Source organism: Montipora foliosa, chromosome 7, assembly GCF_036669935.1.
Source record: "Montipora foliosa isolate CH-2021 chromosome 7, ASM3666993v2, whole genome shotgun sequence".
Lineage (NCBI taxonomy): Eukaryota > Metazoa > Cnidaria > Anthozoa > Scleractinia > Acroporidae > Montipora > Montipora foliosa.
The window spans coordinates 36,288,689-36,303,688 of NC_090875.1; the positions used below are offsets into that span (position 1 = coordinate 36,288,689).

The window sequence follows — 15,000 nt, forward strand, 5'->3', positions numbered from 1 at the left end:
TAATGTGGTTGACTTCCTAGCCATAAACGAAACTCGCCATAGTAACACTATCCCCAACGGCGAATTAAAAGTGCCAGGATATGATATCGAGAGAAAAGATAGAAATGGGTCAGGTGGCGGTGGAGTTCTTTACATTAGAAACACAGTTAATTATAGCGCATTGCACATCAGGAGAATGATCTTGAATTTCTCTGTATTCAAATATCTAAACCTAAGGTAAAGCCCTTTCTTGCTGGAACATGGTAGAGCCCACATGCACCTGGGTCTACAATAGAAACCATCGCAAAATTCGAATGTATCTTTAGAGAACTCGAAAACTACAACCAAGAGGTTGATATCATTGGAAACGTAAACTGTGATGTAGGGGCTTCACCACTTGATCATAAAACCCAGAAGCTACTAGAAATATGCAATACATACCAATATATAGTATGGTCAAATGATTACACAGCCCACTTGCATAACCAATGACACCAGCAGTAAAATTGAATTTCCGAAATCAAATCCAAAGTTTAAATCAAGAAGGTGCTTCAAAAACTTTCACAGTAAAATGGCTTTAGAAATGACCTTGTAAAGGCCCCTTGGGACCTTACTATAACCGAAGATCATCCAAATAAGGCATGGGATAAATGGAAAAGTGTTTTCAATTACATTGCGGACAGTCATGCTCCATTAAGAAAAAAAGGAGAATAAGGCCAAATATGAGCCTGTCAGCTGCATTTTCTACACATTGCAACTGTCTGACAGTTCTCCATTGACCGCAACACGCTGAGAGCGATCAGACAAGTAGGAGGCGAACCGTTTGAGAACATCTCCTGTGACACCAAACGACGTCTCTAGGCGCCGCAGGAGTATATTGTGGTTAACCGTATGAAATGCTGCGCTTAAATCAAGAAATACGAGCAAAGACACGTTCTGGTGATTCATGTCAAGCAGGATGTCGTTAACTATTTTAAGCAGCACCGTCTCAGTACTGTGTGATTTCCTATAAGCCGACTGCAATACAGGAAATAGTTCGTTATCTGAATATGGTGGTCTGTTGATAATAATGAGCGGCATGCTGTGTGGTGGCGATTTAACAATTCACTCGGAGAACTCGAAAGAGTACAGGTCACTAACTCTGGCATTAACCTAGGAGACATCAAGCGAGTCGCGGTAGATAAGCCCAGTCCCCCCACCGAGGCGATCATATCTTAGGTGATCAAGAATGCTGTAGCCGTCTGGGCACAGCTCTGCTCTGACAGCCGAATCACTATCTGTTAGCCAGTGTTCGGTAAGGCCAACTAAATCAACTTGCGTTCGCATATGTAATCAAAAATTACCGCTGTTTTGTTTCTCACAGAACGAGATTTGTTATTACATAGTACCATTTGCTTGGGCAAGTTGAATCCCGTTTTAAAGGAAGGACGCAAGTTGATTAAATTATTAGTGTTCCGAAGGGTTGCATTTGAGTTTCCTGTGTTCTGTGTAGAAAGCGTTGTCCTGGTGATAAAAATCCTTTTATCTGGAGATGGTAGTGCGAGAGTTATTGTCCACAGTGCCCGGGTTAAGTTTAAAAACTAAATCACCAATAAGCGAAACGTGGAATGAAGCGATGGTATTGGAATAATATATACACGAACGCTTGTGTCTCTTGATGCGCGGCAATCTGATGAATTTGGGTCGTGGCCTTTCTTTATCTTGATCCATGTACACATATCTTGTAGATAATTGCACACTCCGTGTACATTGTAACAAAAGGATCTGCTCAGTTAACGAGTGTCTTTTGTTCCATATGCAATTTCCGTCGCCGAGTTTCCAAAGATGAATGACAATTCATCTTGATAAACGAAGTTTTCCTGCCTTAATTCGCCAAGTAACTGCTCCAATTTTGCCCAGTTACTGTCCCTGCATGTTAGACAATTAACCTGAGCACTCTGAAGATTGAAAACGGCAATGCAGGCAAGGAACAGGACCCAACACGCGGAGGTCGATTCAGCGTGGTTGTTCCACATTATTATTAGTATTATATCTCACTTGGAAAGCACATATTGAGGAGATTCCAGAGAAGATATCGACTGGCTTGTCGGTTTAAGGCGTATACGTACGACTGTACCGTTTCAAACAAGAGATGATCGTGTATAGAGCTCCTATCGTTCCCCAATTTGGCTATTCCAGCTGTGTGTGGGATATCAAGAATCCTGAACTTTTCAAATTATAGAGAGCGGTCTAAAGATCTATTGGATGAACTGGGTTGGGAAGATCAGACAACTCGCTATTGTTATGTACAAAATAACTCATGATATTTCTCCACCCTATTTGAGAAATATATTTACTAATGTTTCAGACATCCACTCCAATAACTTAAGAAACTCGTCACTCAATTGTGTATCCCTAAAAGTTAAAGGTGCATAAATAGGATGAATCAAGAATAATAATAAATGCATAAAGTTCTCAATATCCGTCCTTTTTTTTTTGTTTTTAGAAATTATGTCGGAGTTGAACGAGGAACAGCAAGGTATTGTGTCATGTTGGTTTTGTTGTTCTGTGTAATAACTAGTACAGTGGTGTATGACACGAGGAAGGTTGGAGCCGATGAGAACAGGAGGCCGATTTCTAAAACAGAAGTAACAATCCAAGTGTCAAGGGTTTTGTATTTACTACTTCTTATCATACAGTTAATACTATTAAGCCAGCAACATTTTCTGACTTCCATTTAAGCGTCAAACAATTTCATAAATTCTTATCCAGACCAAGAAACGGGATTAGTTCCGGTTTAAAATTCCATTTCTTTAAAAAAATATATTGGTTACGTCACAGGTCGTAAATAAACAGTAGAAATATAATGAAAAGTAGTATACTCCAGATGATTGGGCATATCTTATCCATATATTCAAAATGGTCGCCCTTCAGAATTATTCAAGATTGAAGATTGAGGCTATGACGCTATGGAGTTTTAATGAGGTGTATGTCACGTACGTTTATGAGGTGAAAAAAGAGGGCTAATCAAACCAGTTTTGAGGACAGGTAGAGGAGTTTTATTAAGATGTAGGACATTTTAGGTATTCGTTGGTGTTTTTCTCTTACTTTATTATTATTTATTAATAAGGTTCAAGTACTGAGGTTGAATGTTAAATCATGTTGTAAGAGAGATGTGTTTTACCATCCTGCTGGTATCGCAAATATAAAGCTAATAGAACAATGGGAAAGTCTAGACAACGCTGTACGCGTCATGCTCGCGCCATTTTGTCACGCAATGTAATAGCCAATCAGGAACGCCCATTTTGGGAAATACACCAATCATATTGCTAGAAAGTTATAGACAACGCTTGCTCTTTCTTTGAGTCGTGCTTTTGGTCACGCTCTGAAATAAATACTTTCTTTAGCGTTGAATAACAACATTTTGACCACTGCGATGACGAATATCGTTGTCGATAAGAATACAGACAACGCTGAACCACTTTCGATTTGTTAATTAACCTAGTTTGGAAAACAGGAGAAACAAACTGGTTTAGCGGCAACTGTCAATAAACATGTTCAAAATGGCGACTTACTGAATTCTCAGGGATCTACATCCCATGCTCCAATTGTCTGAAAAATGTGGAAAGGCGATTAGGGATATTCCGACGTTGGCTTTTAGGAAACCAAAGAGTCTGAAGGACTATCTGGTCCGGGCTAAAGTTTAAAAAAAAAAGATGATTAAAGCTGAAGGTAGCCGTATTTGGGGGTCGTCGATATGCCAGATATGCAGAGACGACAACTTTCTGAAATTTGGAAACAAATTTACGAGTAATGTTACTGGTAGAACGTTCAACATTCAGTATGATTTGGATTGTAATAGCAGTAATGTCGTGTATCTTATTCCATGTAAAAGTTGCGATAAGCAATATGTAGGGTCGACAACAACCAAATTTAGGCTTAGGTTTAATAACCAAAAGAGAAGAATGAGAAGACACGCGCGTCTTGTACCGGAAGATAGAGACGTAGATGACTTAGTCTACAGGCATTTCTGCTCACAGGGACATTGCGGGCTGGATGATATGTCTATTCAGTTAATAGACAAAGTGACTAATGCTAGTGATCTTTTGGGAAAGGAAGGCCAGTGGGCTTATCGACTTGAAACCATCCGACCATGGGGTATTAACCAGAGTGACTTTTTCTATCGCAAGAACTGTCGCAAGGGTCGAGTTCGGTAACCATTTTTAGAGCTTATTTTATCACGCACGAACAGAGATGTTTTCGTTATTTCGCGCGCGCATTGTTTGTTACTTCACTTTTGTATTATTATCACGTAAGAACGCTTAATGGTGTAGCAGTCATTCACCCTGATGAAGGAAGCTGTTTGTCTCCAACATATAGGTGTTCTTGTTTAAAACTTGTCTTTTCTCTTGTGTTCAAATTTAAATAAAGATTTATAGGTATATTCGGACGAAAACTTACGCAGGAATCCGTGTTAAAGACGAACATCGTGATAAAACGGGAGCTCTTTGCGTTGGACATGGAATCACTAACATCACAAATGAAAAGATTGAAACTCGAAGAAAAAGTGGTTACCTTGTTAAATCATTAATTTTGTTCGGGATCACTTGAAGTGTGTGGTGTTACTATACCACGAAGAAAGGCTGACTTTACATGTGAACTCGAAGGGATGGAAGCTGCAGTAGGGCAATTGAAAGCAGCACTGTTTTATTTCCATGACGAAAAGAAATTCTGTTATCAACTGAAAAACCTTTTGAAGTCAAAGACACAAGCAGAATATTGCTGGTTCTTTCATTGACGATAAAAAGTCAAAATCCAAAAAGCACTTTTGAGCGAATAGCGAAATGAGAAGCAAAGACAATGCCGTTGAAACAAAGCAGCCGTTTTATGGTGTATCAATTAAAACTGTATGGAAAACGCACGCAGGACCCTTTATTAAAGATGAACAGCAAGACAAAACTGGTGTGTATTTCCAGATTGAAAAAGACTTTATTAGCCAAAAAAGATGCTTTCTATCGTAATAAAACAAAAACTGCGATCTTTATTCATCATGTTTTACTTGAAGTGAGCAAATAACAATGGTCATCCTCAGTAACACATATTGAGATAGTAACACTACGCAGAACCACCTTTGTCTTTTACCAAATTCAAACATAAGTAAAAACGTGTATGATGGTCTTTGTCGTGAGTTTGACCAAACGATTTTTGACAATATCAACCGAGATGAACCATACGTTTATCCTGGGGCTTTGCTCAAAATGAGCAGCGCGAGACGACAGAGGTCACACAAATTTGCGATGATGGCACCCACGCAGTTATGGCAGTTGACGTTTTGCCCACAACAGAGGAAGTGAAAGAGGGGACCAAAGAAATCGCGCCCGCTGAGCAAATCTTGGAGCAGATCCGCAAGGGAGATGTGGCCGCTGATCGAAGTCACCACCATTGAAGAACGTATTGGGTCAGTATCCTTATTGTTCACCGACGAAGATGCTACACGTGACTTTTGCCTTTTGGAGCATTAAATATAAGGACTTAAATTCAAGTATGTGAAATGCCCTGAGTACCCCTGCGCCTTCATTGTTATCCAAGAGTAGGTACACAACTACTTGAAAAGTGTGAGCCAACCAAAAACACAGAAACCTTGTGATCAACATCAATAAGGTGGAGGATTCTAAATGGCCAAAGAGGGTGTGTTACTGTGTCAATCCTTGTACTTTGAAACAGAACAATAGTGAGAAGAACCCTGGACGAATGTTCTTTACCTGCCTGAGGCACCAATGCAAATATTGTGAACGTCCCTTGGAGCAAAAATATCTTAGACTTCACTTTAAACAAACTACCTACAACACCACCGAGGTCGTAAAATATAGCATCAGTGAGTCAATACAACAAAAGCGTAAGGATCCAGCTCTACTATGCAGTGATGGGAACCTGGTCCAGTGTGCGAAAGACGGTTTGATTGTTTAAGTGAAATTGTAAAAACACCTTTGATTGTTCATTTTATGAAAAGGAAAAAAAAATTATTGCTTTTATTCCATTGTGTTAAGACGAAGGAGGACGCATTCTAATCGGGTCGCTTTACGAATGTCCCGAATATGTTTCGCGGATATCGATCGTAATGCCATGCGATTTCAGGGTTTGGACGCCATCTTGGACTGGCTGGCCGACGGTCACATCACCTCGATCTGATTTGATTGTGAATCCGTCATGCCTCGGCATCGGGTTTGTATCGCAATGCCGGCATGCTCAAATGAAAGTGGCAAAAAATCCCCATGTTTCTACGTTCTATGCAGCTAGTTGTGCGTGTTGGTTGCTTTGCTGTTTTCTTCGCCGTTTTTTTTTTCAAAGGTAATTGAAGTTGTGTTAATTTATTCGGTGTATCACTAGCAAATATGACTAAAGCTACTTATCAGAACATCAGAAAGCTGTGTAGTGGTGAGTTTTGTAGGAAACAGACACTGCAATTCGCACCCGCTTGGCAATTCGTGTCGGCAACGAAGCCGACTTGTGATTTGTCAACACGGCTGCTTTTCACAGGAGATTCAAGTTCTCTTTGCGTACTGCCAGAAAGCACCCCACAAGTCCACTTTACCTGAATATTTCTGGGCAATCAGTACAATAAAAATATATTATTTTACTAGACATCGAACGCACTTTACTAATCCGTGATTGCTACTAGTTTTATTTGGTAGTCCTATTCAGCCAGTCAATTCAATAAATCGAATATGAAAACACGAAATATGAAAAAAACGAACAAGAAACATACCAAGTGAAGTCAGGCAATTTTAAAAGATTATTTTGATCCGAATTATAGGAAATTGCTTTTCCCTCTAGGCGTTGATCTCGTCGATTCAATACCAGCGTTTAGATGCATTAAGATGTCTAGTCTATTAGGCCATAGATATTGTTGCGGTGAGAACGTAATTTCAAAACGGCAATGACACCGCCAAATTGATGCCGTTCCAACGAGGACGGTGAAACACTGTTCCCCTCATCAGTCACAAAACTTTATTTTATACATAAAGAGACCTTATACTTGAGGAAACCACTTTGAACATTAAACGAGTTTCCCAACTACTTTTATCGGAACTGTAGACATCAAAGAAGCTAGGTAATAGAAACAGCGGCAACCCTAGGCGAGACAGCTCCCAGTGGCTCTCCAACAGCAACATCGAGCTGCAGTAAGCCTCTTCTTTTATGTCATATGGTGTAAGCTCACAGGACGGATATTACACAATAACTCCCATCTGAGTCGATATTTGTCCTCCCAGCCAAATGTTTCTTTTTCAGACCTATTCAATCTCTAATTATCTGCCGACATACCAGCCGCATGAAAGGGTTTGTTTAATAATTAACTTTTTTCTTTGAAACGCAGTTAGAGCTTTCTTGGACAGATACTTACAAAATGGCATGGAATTTTACAAAGAAATGCATGGACGGGCTTTAGATATTTCAGAGCAGTTGGTTAAGACAACATAGATAGGACACTTGCTTGTTCGGGAAATTGTGGTACTAAATGCTGTTCGTATACGCCTGTAAATAATACGATTATATGGCTAATGATTGTGGATTTTTCCGATGATTTAGTGATTTTGGGTTCTCTAAATAATGCCACTGGCTCTCCATCCTAGCTGAATAATTCCCGTTGGTCATTTAATTGACGTCATTAATGTAAAAAAGGAGTCCTCTATTTGGCTTTCAATTCTTTTGCGCTTTAATGCCCAGTAATACTGGCAACATTTTCCGTGCAACTTGTCACGCAACAATGTTGCGTTGCAAGTTGAGATAGTTTGTTGCGCGTATAACCACCTCCTCGTGCAGGAAATTTTCATGTTGTAAAAAGCAAAAGCGACGTCTTCTTTTTGCAACATAAAAAATTGTTGCGCAAGAAGGTGGTAATACGCGCAACAAACCATCTCAACTTGCAATGCAACACTGTTGTGCGACAAGTTGCACGAAAAATGTTCCCAGTATTTTTGGACCTTTAAGTCGCACCTTCGTCCGTCAAGATTAAGTGCTGCTACTCAGCCGAAATTAAACTTGCTCTATCCAGCTGTGGGTCCTGCAACGAACCTACAGCTACAAACACAGTCTCGAAAATGTCTGATGTTAGCATCTGCATGATTTATGACCGAAAGCCATCGATTTTGCATCTCCCTCGACCCCTCCCCTAAAATAATGGTTGTACGGGAAAGCATTTTCTTTGTGCCTCACAGTTTTAACCGAAAAACAAAAATCATGACAATCCGGCTCTTTACATTAATTTATTTTAACGCCAAGGACCACTTGTTAAGCAGATGGTTTCAAAGTTTTTTTATCTTTATTTTTCACGAAACAGCTTTATTTATACCTATGCTCAGTAACGCCATTAACGCATTGTACTCGACAGTAAACATTACAACACCAACCCAGTAGTATTACTGATACGAACTACCCTGGATGCCAGGGGTTTTTTCTCTCTTAGAATGACGGAATAGCGAGTCGCGAAGCGGAGAGAAAAACCTCTGGTACAGGCCTTCGAGTTTTTTAAGAAGGCCGGTCCAATGGGATGCCGTTTCATATATTCAAAGTCAGATTTTGACCCTAGCAATTCGATTGGTTCCAGGAACTTGTCAGTTCTAACGAGTACTCTGATTGGTTTACCAACAGAAAAAAAGTTCAAACAGGTTTTCAATGAAAATGGAAACTTTATAAAAACTTCACCTAATAAGGATTTCAAATATTTAACAATCTATGTACAACTAAAATTGAGAAAATATATATGTAATATGTATATACAGTTAATTATCTGATCTTTCCAGTTGCTTCAGTGATTACTGCTTCGGTAACGTCAACATTAAACTCCTGCCTGGGTGCTCTTGAACCTCTTATGCATAGCACAGCTGATCTTAGTAGGTTGAAGGAGAGTTTGGCTCTGAGCCAGCCAATCACAGGGCTGTAGCTCATGTGTTTGTTCTCAGAGACTTAGTGCGCGAGCTCAGCTAAGAAGCGCTCAGCTTCCCTTCCACTTCCGCCATAGGGTGTAAACACGAGGGGGCTGACGAAGCCATGCTCAACCTCAATGATGCGCTGATAATAGTTGGTACTGCTACTTAGAATTTCTCCAGTTAGGGTCTGCGTATGTGGTCCGACCTCGACATCATGGCATACATCCTGGAGCAGCGATGCGAACAAATATCGCACTTCGTCATGCCTCCTATGGACAAACCCACCTTTCATACACGACATCGCATGATCGAAATCAAATCGCTTGCCACATTGACATACAGACGGGAGGTACTTCGATGTCGAACGGTACCTTAAACTTAGTGAATCGTAGAATCCGCCCCACCAGCTGGCTGTGGGTACATTGAATTTCCGGTCAATGTTCCAATCAAGAGCAAACTTCTTAACCTTTGCATCTCGGAAAGTTTTCCCGTTGTCTGAAATGAACAGGGTCGGTAGTCCTCTTCTACCGAGGAATCGCTTCAGCACTCTTAAGAACGAATTGGCGGAGAGGTCTGGCTTAAGTTCAAGGTGCAAAGCTCTTGTACTAGCACATGTAAACAGAGCAATGTAACACTTGTGCATTTCTCCCTTGGATAAGTATATATTCTTCACGTACAAGGATCCGGCAAAGTCCACACCTACTTTAGAGAAAGCCATTTCCTCTGAAACTCGGAATGCAGGTAGTGGTGGAGTAGGTGGAGAGCTGTAGGCTCTTCCTTGTAATTTCTTGCACGTAACACACTTGGAAAGTACATCCTTAACAGCTTGCCTTCCTTTGATTATCCAGAATTGTGATCGGATTTCAGTAAGAGTTTCTCCAACTCCATTGTGATTCACGTTTTCGTGGGACTGCATGATCACGAGCTTAGTGAAATGCTGCTTTCTAGATAACAGAATGGGATGTTTTGTTGAGTATGGCAGTGAAGACTTCTGGATTCGTCCCTTGCATCGCAGAAGTCCGTTGGCATCCTTAAAGACTCCTAACTGTTCCCAAGTCGAACTTGATTTCTCCTTTTCTTCAAGTTTGGATTGAACGTCTTTGTACCAGAGATTCGTAGCAATATTCTGATCCTCCATACTGAAGTCAGTTATTTCTATCTTCCTCTTGAGCTTCTGGATGAATTTCAGCACAAGAGCGGTTACTCTGACAAGTTTACTGAGACTACTAAATCTTTCTGGACAGATGACTTCTGAAATGTTCTGAAAGCACTGCACGGATAGTGTCATAACATTTGAAATTTCTGGTTTCCTTCTCAATTCCTTTGTTACTTCTTCTGGGAATGTAATCTCACCGATTGGATTATCAGGTAGGTTTGGCCACTGAACTTCTCCTTCTTTCAGAAATGGGGCTCCCTTCCACCATAGATCACTGTGAACGAGAACAGAACTCTTTGAATCTCGCGACGCTATGTCAGCAGGATTAGACTCAGACGGGCAATATCTCCAGTGATCCTTACTCCAGAGACTTCGAATCTTCTGAACTCGATTCTGAACAAACAGCTTGAATTGTTTAAACTCTCTATTGATCCACCACCACACGATCTGAGAGTCAGTCAAATTGAAAACAGCGTCTATCTTCATAGTGCAGGTCAATGCCTCATGCACGGCTGTCATCAAATTCGCAAGTGTCAAGGCGGCCATTAACTCCAGTCGAGGGATTGATTCACCGATCAAGGGAGCAACTCTTGTTTTGGACGCTAGAAGGCAAACAGAACTGGTTCCAGAGGTTGTCAACCTGATGTAGACATTTGCTCCATACGCAGACTTGCTAGCATCTGCGAACCCATGCAGTTGAATAGACGTGACGTCTTCGACTTGAACATCAGCCAGGATGCAACGAGGCACTACAATGCTTGAGACTTCCCACATGTCTTGTAGTAACTCCTTCCAGCGCGACGTGAGACCTTCCGGCAAAGCTTCATCCCAACCAAGTTTTAAATGACAAATTTCTTGGAACATGCACTTTAAGGGTAAGATAACTGGTGACAGCAAGCCTAATGGATCATAGAAACGAGCAGTACTACTCAATAATGTCCGTTTAGTGAAAGTTCCCTCTAAGGCTTGTCTAGAAAAGGTAGCAAGATCAAACTCGAAATTATCTTCCATCCGATCCCATTGAACTCCCATTACTTTGACAACGGTTTCTTCGCTCACATTGTGGTTTGAATTTGACACTGTCCAATCTTCTTCCTCAATGTTCGGCCCGGTCAATGTAGGAGTAGCCTTACAAGACAGCTCCGGTTCCCAAGACAAAGATTCTTCTGCTCTTTTGATCATTTCAGTGAACTCTTCACTGTTCGATGCCCACTTTCTCATATTAAAACCTCCTTCTCTGAACCGCAACTTCAACTTGTGGTAAAGTTCAAAACACTTCGTTACCGAGTTCTCTCCAGATGCAAAGTCATGAACATACAAAGCTCTCACAACAGCAGCCACAAATCCAGGATCAATGTTCTCATACCTTGTTAAGTGGTTCCTCAATGTTACATTCAAAATAAATGGAGAGCAAACTAGACCAAAAACAAGACGAGTGAATCTCAGTGTGATCACTTCTGGATTCGGGGAGTTGATGTCATCTACCCATAGAAACCTTAACAAGTTTCTCTCTGCTGGATTGACTTCAATATTCAAGAATGCTTTTTCTAAATCACCAATCAAAACCACTTTATGGAGGCGAAATCTCAGCAAGACATCAAAGATCAATGGAGTTAAGGCTGGACCTGGTAGGAGACAGTCATTCAAACTTGGTTCATTGCGGGATTTAGCACTGGCGTCATAAACCACACGTAGTTTAGTAGTGATTCTGTCTTCTTTCAATACTTCTTTATGAGGAATGTAATGTACAGTTCCAGGAAGGGTATCTAAATCATGACTCTTATCAATCAATTCAACAACACCAGCATTTAATTGTTCCTTGATGACACTGTCATATTGTTGGAGCAGTTCTGGCTTGGACCTTACTCTTTGCAATGAAGAAACAAGGCGATTATGTGCCAACAAGTAATTGTCTGGAATAATCGGGTGTTCAGTCTTGAAGGGAAGAGACACTTCATAACGGATTCCATTGAACTTCACTATGGTAAGATAGTCTTCAAGAAAATCTCCCTTTCTATCCTTTACTCCAAGAGTGTCATAGTCCCAAAACTTACTTAGCTCCTCTTTCAGTAGGAAATCATCTGAAACTAAGTTATCTTCAATGACTTGACATTCAGTTTTCATAACATGGGACACGTTAACAGTTGATAACTGTGTATTCGCACTTGCCGCATTCACGAGACCACTCAATACATATCCTAATTTTGTACGAATTGCCGCTGGTCCATGTAGCTCCCCCCTTACCACGTGATTTTGAACCACAGACCAGTAATGATCTGCTCCAATCATGACATCAATTTCTAGATCCTCATCACCTCGTGAGTGATCAGCCAGAGGTAAGCCTTGCAGATGTGGGTAACACTGTTGTGCAATTTCAATGGTCTGGTTTGTGATGGGACCACAGATCAACTCAACTTCATAAGCATTAATGAACACTGTCAAATTGTCTTGACATTCCAATGCAAACTGAACGACGCTACATTGTTTCAATGGGGGTTCATTGTTTCCAAAAGTTTGTATTAGAACTGTATCGCTTCTTTGGTCGTAAGCTCAATTTGCTCCTTAACCGTGAGCTTATATAAGACTTTTGGGAACATGAATCAAAAAGGATTCTCAAATTGCAAGAATTTCCTCCATGAGGACTTCTGACGTTAGCTCTGGCCGTTTGTAACAAGATGCACTTGTTATTAACGTCTTGAGTAAAATACAAGTTTGTACTGACAGTTTGTTCTTGATTGCTGTCTCTAGCCCTTCTGGTCGTGATTGGATACTCTGGATAGTGTTGAACGCTGCACAAAGCCACGTGATGTTTCCCACTACAACGATGACACCTTGCTTGACAATCTCGACTCACATGACCGCTCCTCAGACAACCAAAACATTTTCCCTTTTGACGTATAATTTTCTTTCTAGATTCTGGATCGGTAACAACAGAACATTTGATAGTTGGATGAGGTCCATTGCAGAAAGTGCACCATTTATCCTTAGATAGCGGCAGTCTATCGTTGTTTGCAACCAGGGTTGACGATGTGGGGGATCTTTTCTTTTGACCTGTGCGAATTCCAAAACCAAACTCTCGTTTTTCTTTTAACTTTGTTTGCTCTGTTACCGTTCCCAAAGCACATCTTTCTCGAATTTGCAATTCTCCTGTGAAAGACTTGATGATTGTATCAAGGTCCCAATCTTCTGATTTGCCGCGACTCAGGATGAGGCGAAACTCTTGTGGGATCTTTCCCATAATTACAGGTGTCAAAAATGTTCCGTATGTCTCAGTCGAAATACCGATTCCTTTTAGAATTCTAACTTCCGCCTCCGTTCGATCCAAAAGCTGGCGCAATTGCTTTAAGTCGCCCCCGTCGCTTACTATTGGAAGCTGCATGAGCAATTCGATGTGTTTCGTAATAATGACTTGTTTAATTTATTTCCGAAGCGCCTGTCTAGAAGTTGGACCGCGTGGTCGTAATTCGAGCTTGTCAATGCTAAACCAGAAATTGTCTAGGCTGCAGAACCTTCAAGGAGCGACTTGAGATACTGGAATCTTTCCACGTCGCTTAAGTTGGTGTTTTTGTGAATGGCCGATTCAAACGATTCCCAGAAGGGATGCCAGTTGATTGGGTCGCCTGAAAATTTTCTCAATTCCAGTTTGGGCAACTTTGCGTGGGTCGGAATTGTTGACGCGTTTGATTGTGTTCCCGCCTGAATACTCGAGTTAGAGTTTTGCGAGCCCAATGTCGTTCCTTGTATATCCTGACCCTTTCCAGTATTTTCCTTAGCTTCTATTGCTGTTTCTAGGTCGACTATGCACGCTTGAATAGCGCTGGCGAAGTCACAGCTATTGCTCACGTCTTCTATTTTCGTTTCGTCTACCTAATGGATAATTTCACTGTCCAATATTTTGAGCTCCGACAATTTATCCAGCAGGGTACATCGCAAGGATTTGAGCTTCTTCAAAATGGTAGGATCTCCCCGTTTATCAATTTGTTTCTGTGCCGCGAGGATTGTTTTCCTAACAAATGCGCGATGACTTTCGCGGACCATGGATTTCTTCTTCAGTCGTTTCTTGGGCTCCGACATGTTTACACGAGGTTAATTCATTTTTTCACTCTTTCAATCCTTCAATCCCGGGTCTCGGCACCAAATGTTTTAATGATCCAAATTCTTTAATGATAGATGACTTCCTTTTAGAATACAATTCCTGGTAGAGACGATTTCCTAAGATTTCCGAGATATAATTCCGCCAATACACAAAATATAATACCGCCAAAAACTCGATAAGATCTAATTCCTCTCACATGTCAATCAAACTAAAACTCGTGTAACACTAGTTTCCAGTTTTCAACAAAACGTATTCATGAAATTTCATACTTTAACTGCCACCTCGGAATTTGTTGCTGTAAAGGTTTGACTGCTGAGATTATTCCAAAAGGCGTTAGTCGTCTGACTTTGAGTTGATATTTGTTTTGAAAGCTGGCAAGGGAGAGAAAGTTATAGAATCATCTATTTGGAAAGCCAATCATAGAATTTTATAAGAAATGCATGGAACGGTTTGGGATATTTCAGAGCAGTTGGTTAAAACAATATAGAATAAATACTAAATGCTGCCCGTTTACTCCTGTAAATAATTAGGCTATATGATTGTAGATTCTTCCGATGACTTGGTAATTTTGGGATCTGTGCTGTAAAAAAAAAAAAAAAAAAAAAAAGAAGTCTTGTATCTTGTTTTCAATAGACCATTTTACAGTTGTAGCTAAGTTACCTGGCGTAAGAATGGAAGCGAGGCTGCCGGTGACCCTGTTTTGATACAAACCTTCATGCTTTTGTAATGTTAATATGGACAAATTAGAATTACAACAACACAATTTACATGATAAAAGCAGTAGGGGCGGTATCAATACAAGGTCACCGGCAGCTTCGCAGCCGTTCATAGGCTAGATTCCCTGAGCAAACAACTGTAAAATG

The 15,000-nt window shown here is 40.7% G+C and overlaps 1 protein-coding gene across 5 annotated transcripts in view; it reads left to right on the top strand.

Annotated features, from left to right (window-relative positions):
• LOC138009450 (probable serine/threonine-protein kinase qkgA) overlaps positions 1-15,000 on the top strand; it is a 204,149-nt gene that overhangs the window by 162,024 nt on the left and 27,125 nt on the right. For all 5 annotated transcript variants that reach the window (XM_068856468.1, XM_068856469.1, XM_068856470.1 and 2 more), the window contains one exon: positions 2,465-2,497. In XM_068856468.1, the coding sequence (XP_068712569.1) occupies positions 2,465-2,497 (33 nt within the window). The remainder of the gene's footprint in view (positions 1-2,464; positions 2,498-15,000) is intronic.